The 19,291-nt window shown below is 44.3% G+C and overlaps 1 protein-coding gene across 1 annotated transcript in view; it reads left to right on the top strand.

Annotated features, from left to right (window-relative positions):
* Nucleotides 1-19,291, top strand: part of LOC121168218 (unconventional myosin-Ie) — a 193,753-nt gene that overhangs the window by 69,389 nt on the left and 105,073 nt on the right. Inside the window, exons 2-3 of the mRNA XM_040998123.1 lie at nt 11,162-11,305; nt 18,269-18,358. Of these exons, the coding sequence (XP_040854057.1) occupies nt 11,162-11,305; nt 18,269-18,358 (234 nt within the window). The remainder of the gene's footprint in view (nt 1-11,161; nt 11,306-18,268; nt 18,359-19,291) is intronic.

Genomic DNA, 19,291 nt, shown 5'->3' with positions numbered 1-19,291 from the left:
TGCCAGAGAAGATAATGCCTGAGTGAGCTGGGTGGGAGTTCGGCAAGTATGGAATTGTGGGGAGGGGTGGTAAGGAGTTCCATGGAGGCCTGTTCTAAGTGGGAGGAACATATGGGCATAGGTACTGAAGATCTCCCTTTAAACACAACCCAGTGTGCTGTGCATGGTAAGTGGTATAGTGGGAGCTTCAGCCTGAGAGTCAGGCAGGGCGTAGTGCTGCAAAAGGACACCTTAGGGAAGCCTGGCTCACACTTGACGCTTTCCATGCCAGACCTGCTGCCCCCAGGGCTCCAGATCTCATGACCACTCACACCACCCCCGAGGATGCCAGCAGCTGGGCCCCAAGAAGCAGTAGCCATGCTTGGAGGACATGGGTGCTCCAGGACAGAGAGCCTAGGCTATCAGCTGGGTCGTGGGGACACGGGTCTCCCAGATGTGTTGTTGGCATTGAAACCTGCTGAGCTTCAGAGGGCACTGGGGGCAGACTGGAGGTTGGGCAACCTCCATCCTAGGTTTCCTGGAGATTGAGGGGAAAGAGATGCATGCTCATGGGAGCACTTACTGAGAGAATGAAGAGCATGTACCCAAGAATGTGCTACTCCTCTGCCTCAAGAGAAGACCTGTTTCTGGGACACTGTAGGATCCCACGTGTGGCTGGCTCCGAGGCAAAGGAAGTTGGGCAGGGCTGTTTGGGTCCTGGATGGGAAAAGTAGGAAATTCAGCCCTGAACACTATAGGGTCATTTTCTAAGAAAACAAAACCCAGGCTCTTGCCTACCGACTCGATGGGAAGTCTGGTGTTGCCATATGAGACTTTGTGCAGTTAGAGGAAAAATACCTCTGGGAAAATAGTCCCTAGACAAGGCTTGATGTTGGCAGGAAAACCACAAGGAGTCCCCACATGTGGAACATGGTGCTGAGGTAGATTGGAAGTGGAATGTGCTTTTTAAAAAAAAATGTATTTATTTGCATTTATTTGAGAAGCAGATCTGAGCAGAAAGATACAGAAATCTTTGATCCACCGGTTCCTTTTCCCCAAATACTTGCTACAGCTAGAGTTGGGCCTGGCTGAAGCCAGGAGTCCAGAAATCAATCCACGTACCCCATGTGGATGTCAGGGACTCGGTTGCTTGACCTGTCACTGGCTGCCTGCCAGCGTGCACATCAGCAGAAAGCTGGATCTGAAGCAGAGGAGCCAGGATTCCGCCAGAGGATGCAGTGTCTCAGGCTGAGACTTGGCCCCTGTGCTGAATGATTGCCCAGCTCTAGGGTGGATGTTAAAATGTTTCTTTTTGTAGTCAGTTTTGCACGTTGAAGAAATAAGATGAACATGAAAACTTGGGAATTTTGTGGTGATGATTGTTTAGAATTTAGCAGAATAAAACAATGCTTTATAGATGACTTGAAGCATAGGACAGGTAGAATTAGATATAGGAATGTTAGGATAATTGAAGATGAGGAGGTTTAGGAAACACTGTGCTGAGCTATGGTGTATGTCAGAGAAATTGCTGGGAGGTTGGACACTGTAGTAATCTCAGTGGAGACCTATTGCTTAGGGTGAGCGGCACCACCCTACCTCTCTGTTTCACAGGGAGCTACTACTGAAGGACCCTTTAGTCTGGAAGGGGTACAAAACTAAAGGTCTCTTTACATATTGAACAGAAAATTACTGAGGCCAGTACTGTGGTTCAGTGGGTTAAGCCATCACCTGTAGCACAGGCATCCCAAATCAGAAGCAGTTGGAATCCTAGCTGCTCCACTTCTGATCCAGCTCCCTGCTAATATACCTAGGAAAAGCAGCAGATGACCCACGTCTTGCACCTCTGATCCCTGTTCCCTGCTAATGTACCTGTGTAAGCAATGGAGGATGACCCAAGTATTTGAGCCCTTGCCACAATTGTGGAACACACGGATGGAGTTCCGCCCTCCTGGCTTTTAGGGCCATTTGAAGAGTGAGCCACTGGATGGAAGATCTTTCTTTTTCTCTCTTTCTGTAACTCTTCTTTCAGATAAGTAAATCCTTAGGTGATTTTCTTTTCTGTCTTTAAATGTAATAAAGCTCTCCTTAGGTTGTGGCCTGGCAATCAGAGGCTTGTTACCCAGGACCCTTGCCCTCATCCTGTATTGGGATAGAGGTAGGAGCAGGTGCTGCCACTGTTTATTACAAGGCCTCTAAAGCTGTATGGTCCTTAGCCTCACTATTAAAAATAATACCATTGTGGCTCCAGATGTGAAATTCATATTTGGCAGATAAAAAATAAAGTCTTTAGGATATTTTGTAATATTACACACTGGCAATATTTGTGGTATTTAGAAACCCTTAGTTACGCATCATAATTCGTCCCACTGGAGGTGCTACTGGCCGTAATTATTTCGTGCTTCCAAAAGCGCAGCAGGAATGAGCATTTGGCCTAGCAGTGTCAGGCTTCAATTCTTGGCTCTTGATCTTGACTCCCGATTGCCAGCACATATGCTCCTAGGGAGCAGGTGATGGCTCCAGTGCTTCGATTGCTGCCACTTACTTAGAACTAGGTGGAGTTCCTGGTTCTTGGTTCTGGTCCCAGCTCAACCTGAAATTGCAGCCAACTAGGAAGTGAATCAGCTGATGAGAGCTCTCTTATCTGCCTCCCCCCTCTCCAGTTCAAAACAAAACAAAACAAAAACAAAACCTGTCAGTTATCAGATAAGACTCATGCTAATTTCAGATTGTTAAAATATGACACTAAAATGTCTTAAAAGTGATAGAATATGTTGACTTGTATTTAAAATTTCCTGGATTTGAACTGTTCATTGGTAGAGAAAATGATCCTTTTGGGAATGACATTTCAGGCAAAAAACAAACAAAAAAGGCCGTTTCTTTTCCTGCTGTTGTTTAAAGAAGTATGTGCTAAAGTGGCAAGTTGGAGTAAACAAGACTTGGAGCCCTAAGTTGACAGGGAGTAACAAAACAGAGAAAAAAGTGTCATCCCTTTATATATTCCATTTCACTTTTGCATCCATAATCTTATTTGCAATCTAATGTTTGTACTATGAAAATCCCTTTGAGCGTATATTTTTTGAAAGATTTATTATTATTGTTATTATTATTTTTTTTAATTGGAAAGGCGGATATACAGAGAGGAGAGGCAGAGAGGAAAATCTTCCGACCGATGATTCACTCCCCAAGTGAGCACAACGGCCGATGCTATGCCGGTCCGAAGCCAGGAGCCTCTTCCGGGTCTCCCACGCAGGTGCAGGGTCCCAAAGCTTTGGGCCGTCCTCGACTGCCTTCCCGGGCCACAGGCAGGGAGCTGGAAGGGAAGCGGGGATGCGGGATAGAACCGGTGCCCATATGGGATCGCGGGCGTGCAAGGCGAGGACCTTAACCACTTGCGCCATCGCGCTGGGCCGCGCGAGTGTATATTTTATAAATAAGTGTACAGGGACAAAATCAAACCGTGCAGAATATACACTTAGATGTAAACAATGAACATTTTAATAACCGTATTTCATATGGAGCTATTGAACATGAACATATTTAATTAAAACCAAATTGGGGGACTTTGCCCTTTCTTTTTTTTTTAAAGATTTATTTATTTTCATTGGAAACTCAGATATACAAAGGTGGACAGAGAGGAAGGTCTTTGTCTGATTCACTCCTCTGGGGACCACCATGACCAGATCTGAGCTGATCCAAAGCCAAGAGCATACTCCAGGTCTCCCACCTGGGTGCAGGGTCCCCAGACTTTGGGGCTGTCCTATACTGCTTTTCCAGGCCACAAGCAGGGAGCTGGATGGGAAGTGGGGCCACCAGGATTAAACTGGCACCCATGTGGGATCCTGGCACATGCAAGGCGAGGACTTTAGCCACTAGGCTATGGTACCAGGCCCTGTTATTTTTTTATAAACCCTGTTTTCCTCCTCGCATCCCAGGCTCTAGTCGAACTCGTGTTGCCAGCATGATGTGTCCTGCTGCACTTCACTTCCCAACCATGACATCCCATGCAATGTACTCTACCCCAGAAATGGTGGGGAGTTGGTTTGATGACCCCGCTATGAGAGCTTTGAAACAGTCCTAGATGCAGTGTGGCATGCACCCTTTTCTGCTAAGAAGGGGACAAGCTCAGCGTTACGTAAATGCCTCAGCATCTCAACTGGGGGTGAGGCGATGCTGGTCCTTGAGAATTACCCTTGGCTCTTCTGAGGTCAAGTTGCTCATAGATCCATCCATTCTGCTTGCCTCTTGCTCCAGTTCTGTCATCAGTAACACCCCCTTTTGGACTCATAATCATTCCAGATTGGACAAAGGATTGTATGTAGGTTCCACCATGGACCACTTCTTTTATGGGAGCTGTCCCTTCCAGGAGGGGTAACTCCAGTCTGCCCCAGCTGAGACACCTCTGGACCCACAGTGGTGCTAAAGCCATTGACTGCCTTGCCTTGGGGATGGTACCCGACATGGACTGTGGTGTAGCAGAAAGAGCAAGAAAAGGGGGTTTAGCATTCCCAGCACCAAGTCTCAAATATGAAATGAAATCATGGGCATGAATGTGCTGTCCAATTATTAAACCTTTGGTTAGGTCGCAATTATTTAGATGAATCCAATTGCTATGCACATCCACAGGCCCTGAGACTTCCATTCCCCCTGCCTTATAGGCCACTCCCCTCTTCAGTGCCCATTCCAATTCCTTTCCATGTAGCCTGATACATTGCAGCCTGAGGCTTCAGCTGCCCCATTTGTTAAATAATGACAAGGATTGTAATGCTTGGGTCTTGTCGATGATGTAAGGATTAAACAAGATCACAGAAAGCTTTGACACATAGCTACAGGCCCAGTGAATGTTGATTCAGTTACACCAGGGCCCTGGAGGGTGGGGATAGTTTGTTGGCTGCTGACTGCCCTGCCCTGCCCTACCCTCTGCTTCAGAAATACTTCCTTTTCTGCTGTCCCTGCCATCCAGCACACCTATGATCTTCTCATCAGCAAAAAATATTGAGGGGTTTGAAATACACTGAGTTTCATACTGGCTTGTAATGACTTGATCATAGTTCTGTATACAAACATTGTACAGTTATTGATGGTTGGTTTTCCATCATTTGTAGTGGAAATAGATGTTTCATTCTAGTGAAACAGCAGAAAGGCGAAAAGGTAAAACTCCAAAATATTAAAAGATCAAAGTACAAGTGAATAGTTTTTCTGTTCCTTTCTGCTCATGACTGTTCTACTTGGTACGGAAGAAACTCCTTTAAGATGGAAGCTCTGTTCTACTGCAAGCTTACTGTTGTCTGTTGTTCACAGAAAGAATATGGTTCTTCTGCTTCTCAGGGTGAGGTCTTTGTGATATTGGAGGCATTCTAAAGAGTGATTTACTTAAAGGGGAGAGTGAGAATGAGTGAGGGCGTCCATGCATTGGTCGACTCCCTTTCCCCCACCTGCAAAGGCTACAATAGCTGAAAGTGGACCAAGCTGAAGCCAGGAGTCTGGAGTTCCATCCTGTGTGGGTGGCAGGGGCCCAGGTACTTGTGCCATCCTGCTCTGCTTACCTGGGGAGCAGCCAGGACTTGAACCAGTGGTCAGTATAGGATGCTAGCTGGCATTGCCGAGGGCAACTGGCCTCAGCATGCCACAATGCCAGCCTCATGGAGGGCATTCTAGGCCCAAAATTTCCAGAAATAGGATCTGCTGATGTGCTGTGCGCTTAGAGCAGCTAACTGTGCCAGTTATGATAATGACCACCTTTTAAACCTGGAAACATTGCAGAATCCAGATTTAAGATGACAGCCCCAACTTTTGACAGAGAAATCATGATCAGACCCAACACCATTCAAGAAAGTACTGGATTATATTAACTTTTTTTCATTGTTTCTCTTTATTTCTGTATTTTCCTAACACATACGTAAGGGTAGAAAATGTAAATGGTGCAGAAAAGTAGAAAATGGATTGTAGGGGGTACCCTTCTCCCAAAATCTCAGGCTTTTCCCAAAAGGTACCACGGGTATCATTCAACAGCATGGTTATGACACACATGCCTTGTAAAGAAACTTCAATATATGTGGTTGATTCTATGGTTGTTCAGTATTGATTGCTTTCTTTATGGAACAGTGCGTCTTGAAGGTCTTCTCAATGTCTACAATATGAATGAGTTCCTTTTGTGATTATATAGCACACTTTTGCAAGATGGGCCACCTTCTAATGCGTGCTTCAGCCATGCTTTCTGTTTTCCTGTTACCAGCTTTGCTGCAGTGACCAAATCTGCATGTGTGTCTTGGCATCCTTGTGCAAGTATGTCATAAGGTAGATTTCTCAAAGCCCAGTTGCATCATGGAAGGAGGTATCAATTTCATTAATTAACCATCTACTTGTATATTGATCTTTGTGTCTGAAATATTGACACCCATTTGTTTCCAAGTTGTTCTGTAAAATACCATGCAGTAGACTCTTTCCTGAAGTTAGAGTAGCTCTGGTCACCTCCCTCCCCTTTGGCTCTCCCAACACTGGGCCTGTTGTATTTATGCTGAACTGCCTCCCATTCTGGGCATCTGAAGGGCATTGGAAGACTGGAGTTACTCAGTGTGAGGATAACTTCTCCCACCACCTCCCCTGGCTGCATCCAGAAAGGAAACTGTCCAAGAATATTTTTGGGGGCCACTCTGGGGTTCCTTCCTAGGGAATGGTGAAGGCCACCATTCAGGAGGCAATAATTGCTGCCCGTGGGAGTCAGCTCACCTGAGTTTTTGCTCCAATCCCCACCCTGCTTAGGCATATGCCAGTCAGTGCAACTCCACACAGCACACGGTCAGTGGTGGCATTAGCCAGCTGAGCTTCCATTCCAAGCCCCACAGCCAGCCTCTTCCTCAGTGGGGGGGATGCCTGAGTCTTGATGTTGCCTGTTAAATGTGAGCCAGCCCTGTATATACAAGGCTATTCTGTGAGTGTGGGTGTGCCTCCATTTTCTAGAGCTTTCATGTCCAGTTGAATCATCTAGATGTCGTGTTGGAGTCCAGGGAGTCCACACTTGAGACCTTGCAAATGGGGACTTTGCCTCTCATTTGTTGTCATGGTCGGGGTGCCCAAATAACCCTGTGTGTTGGGTGTTACCCTGTTCACTTCTCAGTTGGCGAGCCCTGCCTCTGCTGTGGTCCTCCCTGTGTGCTGTGGGGCCTTGCTCCCCTGGGGGCTGCTGGAGTGCCATGGTTTGTCCGTGACCCCGTATTTCAAAAACATTGTTATTTCAAAGGGAGGAACCAGAAAGGAGGCGCTCTCATAGAGAGATGGGGTCTTTGCCACTGAGGGAAATGGTCATCTTCATGTGGGGGTGGGGACGTTTCCACCCCTGGTGTCCCACATGGGACCATTGGTAGCTACACCTGTCTCTGTCTCAATCTACAGCAAAAGAGGTGGGGGTATGGGGATATAGCATGCTCGGGGTTGCAACCACAATACGTGGTCTCACACTTTTAGGGCAGGAGCCTGTGTCCTGGCACAAATGCTGGCTTCTGCTTCTGAGTGTGTAGGGTTGTGAATGCTGACCATTTCCCGCTATGCTGCATCCTGCCTCATTCATGGCTCTGTTCAGCAGCTCTGATGGCCCTTGCAACAGAAAACAGGTGTTTTGTTTCACAGTAGGGATTTCTTTTTCTTTTCTCTTTTCTTTTCTTTTCTTTTCTTTCTTTTTTTTAAACAGGGCAATTATCTGAGGGGGGTGGAGAGAGCATGCATCCTTTGGATCCAGCACCGTGGCCAGGGCTGATTCTAGGAGCCAGACTCCATCCAGATTTCCATGGATGGCAGGACCAAGTAATTGAACCATTACTGTTTCCTCCCGGATTCTGTATTAGCAGGAAGCTAGCTAGCTAGAAACCAGACCTGGGGATCAAACCCAGGTACCTGATGTGAGTGTCTTAACCATTAGCTAAACACCCACCCTTGCCTGGAGCCAACTTCTAAGCTTTGTGGGGCTGGGATGAGAACCTGTACATCCGTGCTTGGTTTCTAGTGGTTTCCATCACCATGCTTTACCCTCTTCACTTATAACTTGAATCCTAAGTTGGAGGCTGTCTGTAGTTAACACTCAATTCACTGTAGTTCCTTACTGCATTGGATAGAAGACAGGAAGGTGAAAGAGACTCAAGACCCAAGGGTGAGCAGCTTCAGTGTCTGATATCTGGGATAATGAACACCCATGAACTGTATCGAGATCCCTGTTCTCTGGGGAATAACTGCCGTATGATGGAGGAGGGAGCAGCTTGTGAGTCAGGGCGGGCAGGAATGAAGTGATATGCTAGACAGAGAAGCTCTTGGATCGGACCTCAAGACCTTGAGAAGGCAGCCTGTGTGGCTTAGAATGACAGCCCTCACATCCACTAGGACACAGAGCTGTGCTGTTCTTGTCCTTTGTAGGAATTACAGAACCACTTATTAATAGCCTTCTGTCTTCCCTTGTGCTTAGTTCTTCAAGCAGAAAAGCCGAACTCTGGACTATAGTTAAGCAACTATCTCCTGGAATTAAAACCCAACCAACAAACCTATGAGCTAGTTACTGTGGAGGCTTGGTCTTCTATGCCGGAGTAGTGGTGGTGGGGATACTAAAGAGCTGGATAAAGAGGGAGGTAGGGAGGAGGCATTAGGAATCTATGTGATTGAATGTAGACCCTGGGCATTCAATGGAAATTCAGTGAGTCATGTGGCAGTCAGTGCTTTTTATTCTCTGTTTTGCCACAAGAGGAAGAAGGTGTGGTGAGATCTGAGGTAATTGTCTAGAACTGAAGCTTCATGTGGTTCTGAGAAAGCCAAATATATCAGATAGGCAGTTTCCCGCTGCAAGACCGCATGGATGGCAAGCCCTGCAGATCCCTTTCCAACTCTGGAGCCCTTGGTACTGGCACACTTCTTCTATGGTGGCCCCTTGGCCAACTCTTAAAGATTGCTTTCCGTAGAACCTCTTAGGATTTGCATAGGATTTGTCTCCTCCAGAGGAAATATTGGACAGTTCAACAGAAGTTTCAGATGCAGTTTAGTGTGGGTTCCAGCTTGTTTCTTTCCACCTCTGTCCTCTCAAGAGCCTCCTTCGTATTCCCTTTTCTTGTCTTTGTCTTGATGTTTGAGTAATTGGCCTTTGCTATATAGCTTCATTCAGATTCTGTCTCCCTGTTGTTCGTTCCTCAAGTAATGCACTCCCAAGTAGCAGCAGGGACCTATATCCAGATCCATATTCACCAACCTTCTCAGTACCCGATGTTTCTAGTAGGAAGCATGAAGTGTTGGTTGAAAACATTGTAAGGTTGGGTCCAGCATAATGGCCTATTGGCTAAATCCTTTCCTTGCTGGCCCCGGGATCCCATATGGGACCAGTTCATGTCCCAGCTGCTCTGCTTCCCATCCAGCTCTCTGCTTGGGGCCTGGGTATCAGTAAGGGATGGCCCAAAGCCTTGTGACCCTGCAACCCCGGAAGAAGCTCCTTGTTTCTCGCTTTTGATCAGCTCAGCTCTGTCCATTGCAGCCATTTGGGAAGTGAATCAGTGGATGAAAGATCTTTCCTCTGTAAATCTGCCTTTCCAATAAAAATAAATGAAAATTTTTAATTAAAAAAAAAACATAGTAAGGTCTTCTGACATTTTGTTGCATGTTTTTATTTTATTAATATTTTGAAAGATTTATTTATGTGTTTGAAAGAGTTCTAGGAGAAAGAGAAAGAGCTCTTCCATCTGCTGGTTCACTCTGCAGATGGCCACAGTGGCCAGAACTGGGCCAAGCTGGAGGTGGGAGCCAGAAGGTTCCTTCAGGTCATCTCCCACGTGGGTAGCAGGGGCTGAAGCTCTTGGGCCATCCCCTGACGCTCTCCCCCTTAGCTGGATTGGAAGTGGAGCAGTTTCACCCACTACGCTGTAGTGCCATGTGTTTACCTTTATTCTATAGGTATTAGGGAACTTCCCAAAGTTCATGGAAATAGTTAGCAATGTTTTACTTTGATATAAAAATTATTTTTAATCCATGCACATAAGGGATCTTAAAGTTTATGGGGAAATAAATATTTTGTAACACCTGCTCTATTTTCTCCACAAACATTTTGAAATATCTTCATATTCGTATTTTGCCCTGGTTAATAAATTTATAATAAGTGATCCTTCTTCCTGTACTCTTCCGTGGCACACTCAAAATATTTCAGATTTACTTCAGATGGCTTCTTCTCCAGGAAATCATTTGTATCCTCCACCCCCAGAAAACACAGGCTTTGTGTGTGCTCTATGTATTGGCTGTTGTTATTTATGAATCACGTTCCTCCATACTTATCTACCCAAGACCAGTTCTTACCATTAGATGACCTGCTGCCAAAATCAAGGAACTTCTGTAGCTCAGAGTACTCGGTGACTACCCCTGATTCTGAACAGCAAATCCCACAAGAAGACAGGGGTACAGGGCTGGGCGAGGTCCTCCCTTCCAGGCGTGTTCTTAGATCACTTCCTCACTGCTGTCACAATGTTTATTTTGAATGTGGAAGGTCAATGTTGCATAGACAGTGATAAGCTCATGGAGAGACAACAATTTAGATTACTTGGGAAATTGAGCCACTGGGTGGAACATGTTCATTCCATGTTGGGGTTCTGTCATAGAATTTGTAAGGCAAATCTAGAAAGTTTCTGCTTATTTGCATTGACAAATTTGACAGGGTTGTAAATTTGAAGGGATTTCCAGAGACCATTCTTCATGTGTTGTGCTCTATCCCTGACATATAATTATAGATGTTTTTTCAAGATACATTATTTACTTATTTGAAAGGCGAGTGGCAGAGAGAGAGATGGAGTGACAGAGTGATCTTTACTCACTGGTTCACTCAGCTGCTACAACTAGGTCTGGGTCAGCTCAAAGCCAGAAGCCCAGAGCTTGATCTTGATGTCCCACGTAGGTGTCAAGTTCTTGAGTACTTGGGTCATTGTCTGCTGTCTCTCAGACATGTTAACCGGAAACTCGATCAGAATCAGAAAGGCAGGGACTAGAACCACTCTGACATGGGATTTGAGCATCTGAACCAGTAGTACCCTTCCACCATGTCTGCCCATGACAGCAAAATCTTCTCTCTGTTCATTCTGCTGCATTTTATTTGGGGAATATTTGTTAAATTTCTGGCTTTTTTAAAAAAATGTAGAATAAAAGAAACTAACCATGGTGCATTTTGTATTTCCAGGGAAGCAAAGGTGCCTACCGGTACCACTGGCAGAGCCACAATGTCAAGCACAGTGGCGTGGATGACATGGTGCTCCTCTCCAAGATCACTGAGAGCTCCATCGTAGAGAATCTGAAGAAGAGATACATGGACGACTACATCTTTGTATCCTTTACTGGGATCTTTGGACGCTGGTGCACTGTGATGATAGTCACAGCAGAACACAGCTTTGCTCCTAGTGCGAGAAGAGCCGTTAGTCTCAACTGATCCTGGGGGTTGCAGTATTTTCTTGGCCACATTGAGATCTGGGACTTTTGTGGTCACTTGGTTGAGGCCATACAAAGAGCAAGGTTGATGTTACCTTGTGTGTACCCCTGCCATTTCACCACATCAGGGGTAGCTGGGTTTTAGGCTATGGTACTGTCCCAGTGGTGTGCTCTCCCCCACACGTGGGATCTGCATCGTCTGTGATTCTAGAGGAAGTTGCACTTTGCTGAGTTGTATTCATGATACTTTCTGATTACAAAGCAGAGACGTTGCTGTACAGGCTTGATGGGTTGCTAAAAGGTTACCTCACACAGGAGGTGGAGCAGAAAAACTATATTGCTGATTTTTCTGCATCTTGATGTGCACTAATGGAAATCTGGAAAGTGAAGATCCAGTATCGAAGATGTCTGACATTCCTGAGTTCTTTATGTTTCGATTTTAGCTTGCCATATGCCAATTTTTATGGGGCTTTAAATATGCAGAATGGAAATTTGTTTCAAATGTGATATTTGAAGTATCTACATGATTCAGCATTTGTTTGGTGCAGTTATGTAAAGAGTAAATGGAGGAGTCATTGCAGGAATTAGTCACATACGTGCAAAGTATGTGTAAAGTTAACACAATGTCTAACAAAGCCTCACTCTGGGTATTGGTAGTACCTTTTGAAGATAGAATGTCAGGGGTGATCTAGTAAAAATGAAATCTTTGCTGCTAGTAACATAGCTTAGATTTTAGCCAAGAAAGCCTGAGAAAAAGCCTTTGCTTTGCTTTCCTCTTGTTCAGAAATGTTTGAAAGGCAGTGCTAGAGTCACAAGGAGAAACAGAAAAGGGAAAGGCAGAGATTGAATCTTCTATGTGATGTTTCACTTCCCAAATGGCCAGGGCTGCATCTGGCTGAAGGTGAGAGCTGGGAACTCCAGGCAGGTGTTCCCGTGATTACTGGGGACAAGAACGTGGGGCATGTTCCACTGCTTTCCTGGGCACGTAAGCAGGGAGCTGGATTGGAAGTGGGCAACCAGGACTCAAACAGGGCTCACTTGAGATGCCAGTGTCGAAGACAGTGGCCTCACTTGCTCCATCACAATGGCAGCATGGAATCATGTTCACGTCAATAGCTTCAGTTTTACCAGTGGCTTTTTGATACTGAACACCTTTAAAATAACTCAAACCTGTGCAGCCATCTTTTTGGACGAGCTGTCTGCCCAGTCACTGGTGTGTAGGTACCAGGTACCATTGACTTCCACACATTTGTTTGAAAGGCAGAGAGACTGAGAAGGCAACAGAGGTCTCTTGTCTGCTGGTTTACTCCCTAAATGCCTTCAACTGCCACAATAGTTCTAGGCGTAAGCCCGCAGCCCCAAACCCAATCCAGTGGTGAAAGGGACCCAAATACTTGCAGTATCACCTCCCATATCTGAGAGAGTGCATTGGCAGGAAGCTGAATCTGAGCAAGAGCCAATACTCTAACACAAGGACTCCAATATGGGATGGCAGGCACCTTTAGCAGCTTATTAAATGCCATGCAAAATGCCTGTACCTTTCCACAGACTTGTTAAGGTATCCTTGACTATTTGGGATTGCTAGCTACATGATAATAGCATTTTAAAAATAATTATTTCTAGGTGATAACTGTGTGAATATATATGTGTGTATATATAGGACATACTGATGCTTTGATATATATGTATTTATTATGATTAAATGAAGTGAATTGCATCCATATGCTCATTCTCATTTGTATGTGTGATACAGGGATTTAAAATCAATGCTCTTGGCAATTTTGAAATGTATGTAATATTGTTACTAATTTATGCTAGCATCCTTTTTTTGGGGGGGAGGGGGGAAGTACCAAAACCCTGGAATGAACCATGAGACCTGTGATAGCATTTTGATATGTAGAGATAGAGCAACCTATTGGCCTATAGACACTTTTTTTAATAGTTAATTTTATTTACCTGAAACAGTTGCAGAGAGAGAGAGAGGGGAGAGAGACAGAGATCTTCCATCTTCTGGTTTACTTCCCATATGGCCACCATGGCCAGGACTGATCCTGGTAGAAGTTAATAACTTCTTCTGGGTATCCCACATGAGTGCAGGGACCCAATGACTTGGTCCGTCTTCAGCTACTTTCCCAGGCTCATTAGCAGGGAACTGGATCGGAAGTGGAGAGGTCAGGACTCTAACCTATATGAGATGTCAGCACTGCAGAAGCAGCTTAACCCACTTTGTAGCCTGGTGGCCCCTACGAACTAAAGTTCTATTGAAAGACAGCTATACTGTTTCCTGAGTGGCAAAGTTTAGAAATTGGGCTAATCCTTTGTGGAAAAGTTGTTCTTAGTTGCTCTACACACTAGTGGAGGGTTTTGTTCATTTCTGTTTTTTTTTTTTTTTAATGTAACTGTAGAAGCAGTTGTGTTCATTTGTTTTTGTTTTAATTGGTCAAAAAATTGAAATCTATTTAGGCATAGATTGTCATGTTTATGTGCAAAAATCCATGGACAGAGAAACTGGCAAATGAGATTAGAAAGAGTGAATAGCTGGCTTTAAGTCTGTGTTCAAGCTTCGCATGGATTGGTTAGCCTAAATAGTCATCGTGATTGGCACTCCTTTTTTTCCTCATATGTAAAATGGGAGTGTCGGTACTATCTCCCACATGAGGCAGTTAGTTGTAGAGTGCAATGAAATAATGAACGCACTAAGTGCTCAGTACGCTTTCATTATTATCATCACCCACAAGACCGGGTGTATAAACTTCCCCTCAGTGACTTAATGTCCAAAACTTCTGCTGTGAAGTTGTTTATAGCAGATTGAGTGCATTTTTCTTTTAACCATAAAAATCTAATTTCCATTGAGAGTAGTTGAACAAAGTATTTATTAGAAGGCTTTTGGTGTGTGGGCTCAGGTTACCATGTGATTTACATGAAATGTGGTTTTGATAAGCTGGGGAAGCAAAGAAGAAAATGATGTCAAGTGGTTGTCAGTGGCCATGCATCCCTGACCCAGGCTGCCTCCCTTCTCTCCAGAGTGTCTGCTTTCCACCCCAAACACTGCAGGGCAATGGGCTGTGGGTCTTTTTCAAACAGCCAAAATTTACAAAACCCTTTGAGGCAATAGCCATCCATCTAGCCATGGCTTCTAATAGGTTTTCAAGCATCAAGGAGAATCCTGTCATCGGCAGTCCCACCCCTCAGGGTTAGAGACAGTTAACTTCTCATTGACTATATATATACATACATGAAACTTCAAACAGCTGGTGGAATCATTGAGTTGGATGATGTTTCTTTGCAGACATTTTAAAATCATGTGTGTTTATATGTATATATAAATGAGATATTCGATAAGTTCTTGGGAATGCATATTATAAAAACTATTCATGGACTTCAAATTCATTGGCACCAAAATAAATTTTCATTATCTTTTCTGTGAGCCTTGACGTATCCTCATGTGTGTTCCTCTTTGTTCGCAAAAAATGGCATCATCTTGCATGATATATTTCCTGGTTTCCTGCATCATTCTTGGCCTGGAGCATGGTTTTGTGTTCATTGGAAATGTGCTAATTGTCAGGACTTGCTTTTTAAATTCAGACAACAGAATGTCTAAATGACTCACACGTAGGGGGCTGAATTAATGCCTGTGAATCAATGACTGACTAATTGTGTGTTCTATCAAGAAGATGAGTTACTTGTCCACTAATGACTCTGTTTTAGAAATCTCTACCCACTCAGTTTCTGGGAAGTGCAGCATGAATGGGCTTCCTATTAGTAGCACAGAGTAGCTCTCAGCTGTCAGAAAGCTTGAGGCTCTGATGGATGTGTTTGTGACTTGGACTGCCAGTCTTTTCCTCCCGTTAAGTGATAAGACCCCCTTTACCACTTCAGTATTAAGGAAAACATAATGGAGCAGTAACACAATAGGAGCATTTTTCTTCATTTAATTGTTAAACTAAGAAGAGATTTTATTTCACTTAAAGTTATAAAACGTCCCATTTTACCTCTTCTGCAACTAATAGCATATTGTCTTATACTGAAGGTCAGCATTCCGAACAATCAGTTGTCAATGCACTCGGGGCAGAGGCACGTTGCTTTGCTCAATGGTAAGCAAAAACCTCTACTTAGAAAGTGCTGACACTGTTTACCAATACAACCTCAAAGTTTTTAGCTCTTTGTCTTTAGACTGGAAGGTCTCATGTGCCATCAGTTTTTCATGAATGTTTCTGCACTTCTTACAATTACAGTCTACAGAATGTGTGGCAGGCAGTGTTGCATTCTCACCTTACTTGGCCCAGCAGCTCTTCTTGCCGCTTGGCTGATGAAAATCGTTCCTATACGAAGCACTCCACACTCATTTGGTCCAACTTTCTCCATACTTGTTTTTACTCGAAGACCACATTCAGATGTGCTTGGCAGTTTTAATCCTTGAGTTAGGAGGCTAGAGTTTGATGCCAGACTCATTGAAACTCCAGGCGGTGAAGCTGCTCTGGGTTAGGTTTGGTCCTTGGCAGCCAGTGCCTATAGAGGGACTTGGCGTGCTGTTTGTGGGATGAACATTGGCGGCAGGAGCCAAGGGCTCAAGTTCCAGCTTGATCCCCCTCCACGGATGTGACCCTGGGGAAGTTGCCTCACCTCTTGGTTCCACATCAGTGATACATCTGGGGGAGTTGACCTGATCAGTGTGGGTGGCTTTTTGGGGAATTCACTGAGTATTTAAAATGCTGGAGCCATACATTTGACCTATCAGTGAACATTCCAGTAAAGATGGCAGCATCCCACCTCCTAGAACCTAGGTTCAAGTGCAGAACCTAGAAGGCAGCAGGGGATGGCTCACGTAGTTGAGTTCTTCCCAGCCATGTGAAAGGGTCATAGATCTGGTTCCCTTCCAAGTCTGGGTTGTTTTTCACATTTAGAGAATGAAAGTGAACCAGTGAATGAAAGCCATCTTTCCCCATCTCAAACTATAAGAAAGTTAAATCCTTAGCTTTGCCTATTAACACCATTAAAAACAAATGGGCCTAAATAGTTCTACCAGATTTCCTAAAAACAAAAGTGTTTTCGAATGAGAAAGGCAGAGAAATAATCTAAGAGTAAAAGGTGGCCTTTCATACTGAATAAATCAAGCCTTATGAAAAATTCTGTGTATTAAATCTGTTTTTGACATTCTTGCTGCATATCCACAAAAATTTGTAGGCCTATGAATGGGTGTTGGGGAATCAGAACAGATCTTTTGGGTACCTTGTGTCTCAGATTCTGCTAAATAAGATGGCTGAAGTGGGGTGTTTTTTTTTTTTCTTCCTATTTTGCAGTACCATGGCTTACTGCAGAATGTTTTATGTGTGCAGAGCCTTTGATCGTGAGCAGCTGTTTCCAAAGGCACACGTGAGTTACCAGGGAAGAGAGCTGAAGGTGCCTGTGTTCTTAACCCAGCAGGAGACCTGTACTCTGAGAAAAGTAATGGAGGCTCCTGCCAGGCCTCAAGATGGAAAAGGCGAAAACTGTTTAGATAAACAATTAGCCCATTTCCCCCACTAAATTAAATTCTGTATAGTTTATAGCTATTAAGCTTAAAAGCAAGCCTAGCCCCATGACTTATTTCAAACCCCACTTAATTTTTTAAATAATAATTTAATATTAAAATAATAATAAACAAATAACATTGCTCTTAAGAACTCTGTTGGAAAATTTAGGAGAGCAACCCCTCTTCCCCATTGATTCAGTGATAAATCAAGACTTTGAGATGATTCTTCATGTACAAGTTGTTTTCATTAAAAAAAAATTATGTTGCATATATGCAACTGTTTGTTAGGCCACCAAGTGTGTGGTGAGTGGGGTGTTGCAGTGGAGAGATCAGACCCTTTAGGGTTACACCCTCAGGGCAGCCCAAGTTTTGTGTACAGGGGTCCTTATCTGTAGTCTGGGGTGGCACCACACGCATTCCCCTTACAACCAAGGGAAGGAGTGCACCTTGCCTTCGCCAGCTCCATTGTTGTGGGCGTTCTGTCGAAACGAGCAACAACAAAAACCATCTTGAGCATGTCTTGCGCATGGGCGTATGTTGGTTTTGTTGTCATTTTGAGAATATTCTTTGTATTTTTTTTTTCCAAAAGAGTGAGGAGGTTCATCTGTTTAGGTCATTGTTATATCCCTAGTACCTAAAATGGTTCTGATGTCCCAATTCTAATGTACCTATTAAGTGAATCAAGAGAAACGGTTTTTGTTACATCAAAGTGTCTTAGGTTGGGTGCATTAAGATATGTTATGTAAAACTTGAAACTAGGCATAAAAACCATCGTCTCCCAGAGATTTTCTGGATACCCCAAACAGAAATAGCTTCCTTTCCTAACCCCCATCTGTGTGGTTTTGTAATTGTCTTCTCCATTTTATTGTTACTACTTAATTCCCATGAGCTGCTGGAGAGCAGCATCATTCAGTCCATTTTCTGTCTGTTGGTTGAATAAGTCAATGGACATGTGCTTAGTGTGTGGAAGAAATGGGCAAATTCCATGGGAAAACTACTGACTCTTTAAGAAGAGAATTGATAACCGTTGGTTCGCTCAGTGGCCATTTCTGTTTTGTTTGCTTCCAACTGTACTTGCCATGGGTCCTGAGGGGATGTGGTTTAATTTGTTTCAAATAATGGTTTCTCCTTGTAGGACCTTGGTAATTAGATTCATTACTCTTTTCAACAAAGAGCAAAGCCTGAGCTAGATAGACAATTGGCTTTTGTCTTTGTCATCATTTAGCAAATAAACACATGCACTTTCTCTGTGATCAGTTGGTATGAATTCTTGATAACATCTGGCTGCTTACTTTGAAAAGGCATATAGCCATGATGATGATGAATGGACCTTAACTGGATTAAATTCAGACGTACATAGGATCCGTGTTAATCTCCGTCAACCCTTTCAAGCAGATGCCATATTTTGGGGAGAAGGAAATCGAGATGTACCAAGGAGCGGTGAGTTCTGTGCCACATAAACTACTGTTTTCTGTAGGGATTTTATAATGCATTAATGTGGTTTTGCAGGTAACAATGCATTTACATTTTTCTTATGGGTTATTTATTGGGGGCTCAAGTTAAGTGATGTTTGATTTTTGTTGACATGTTCTATAAGGGTATAGCTCAGAGAAGCCTAGGGCTGTCTCCCAGTTGAGTCTTATTTCTATACAAAATGAAGTGGGGTCTTAGGTTTGCAGTTTGGAGGAATCTTCCTGCTTCCACAGCTGCCACAGAACTCTCAGGCATAAAAAAAACCCTGAGTCTCAAGTGAAAAGTATTTGACAACAGAGGTCATGCTCCCAGAATCCAAGTCTTAGATTGGCTGTGGCTCTAACATGAGCATGTAATATAAATCGCCGATTGCTTCATGTACCTATTCAAATCGACTCCACTGCCATTTCTGTTGCGCAATTAACACAGAAACTGTCGGCCCCACCGATGTGTTCTGTGCTGGCGTTCATCACCTCTCTGAGCTGCTCCTTCTCTGCGTTATTTCCCCCCTTCCCCTTCCTTCCTCTTTGCAGCAGAAGCACAAGGGTATCCATTAATCCTGACCTCTGGAAAAACCAACAAAAGGGACCCCACACAAATTCATCAGTTGGAGTGCAAGGCAATTTACCCAGAGCAAGAGCCCACCCCATTGTTGCCAGATGAATGGTGCCGGTTGCGGGAGCCGAAGGAGGCTGCCACGCGAGAGGCCTTTGATAATGCTGCCTTTATGGGAGCCCAGCACAAGGGAGACAGTGTCCTGAGAGGCAGGGCCCCGGGCCGGCCGCGGGCACAGAGCTGGCTCCATGTCCTCAGTGACAGCCACGGCATCGTGGATGGCAGCGCTGTGTGGGTGTGTTTCTTCCTAGGTCTTTGAAAAGGGTCCTTTCAAGACCATTCATC

Source organism: Ochotona curzoniae, unplaced genomic scaffold, assembly GCF_017591425.1.
Source record: "Ochotona curzoniae isolate NIBS_2020 unplaced genomic scaffold, NIBS_Ocur_1.0 patch78, whole genome shotgun sequence".
NCBI classification, from domain to species: Eukaryota; Metazoa; Chordata; class Mammalia; order Lagomorpha; family Ochotonidae; genus Ochotona; species Ochotona curzoniae.
The sequence above is the reverse complement of the archived record's forward strand: the minus strand, read 5'-3'. Positions and strand labels throughout refer to the sequence as shown.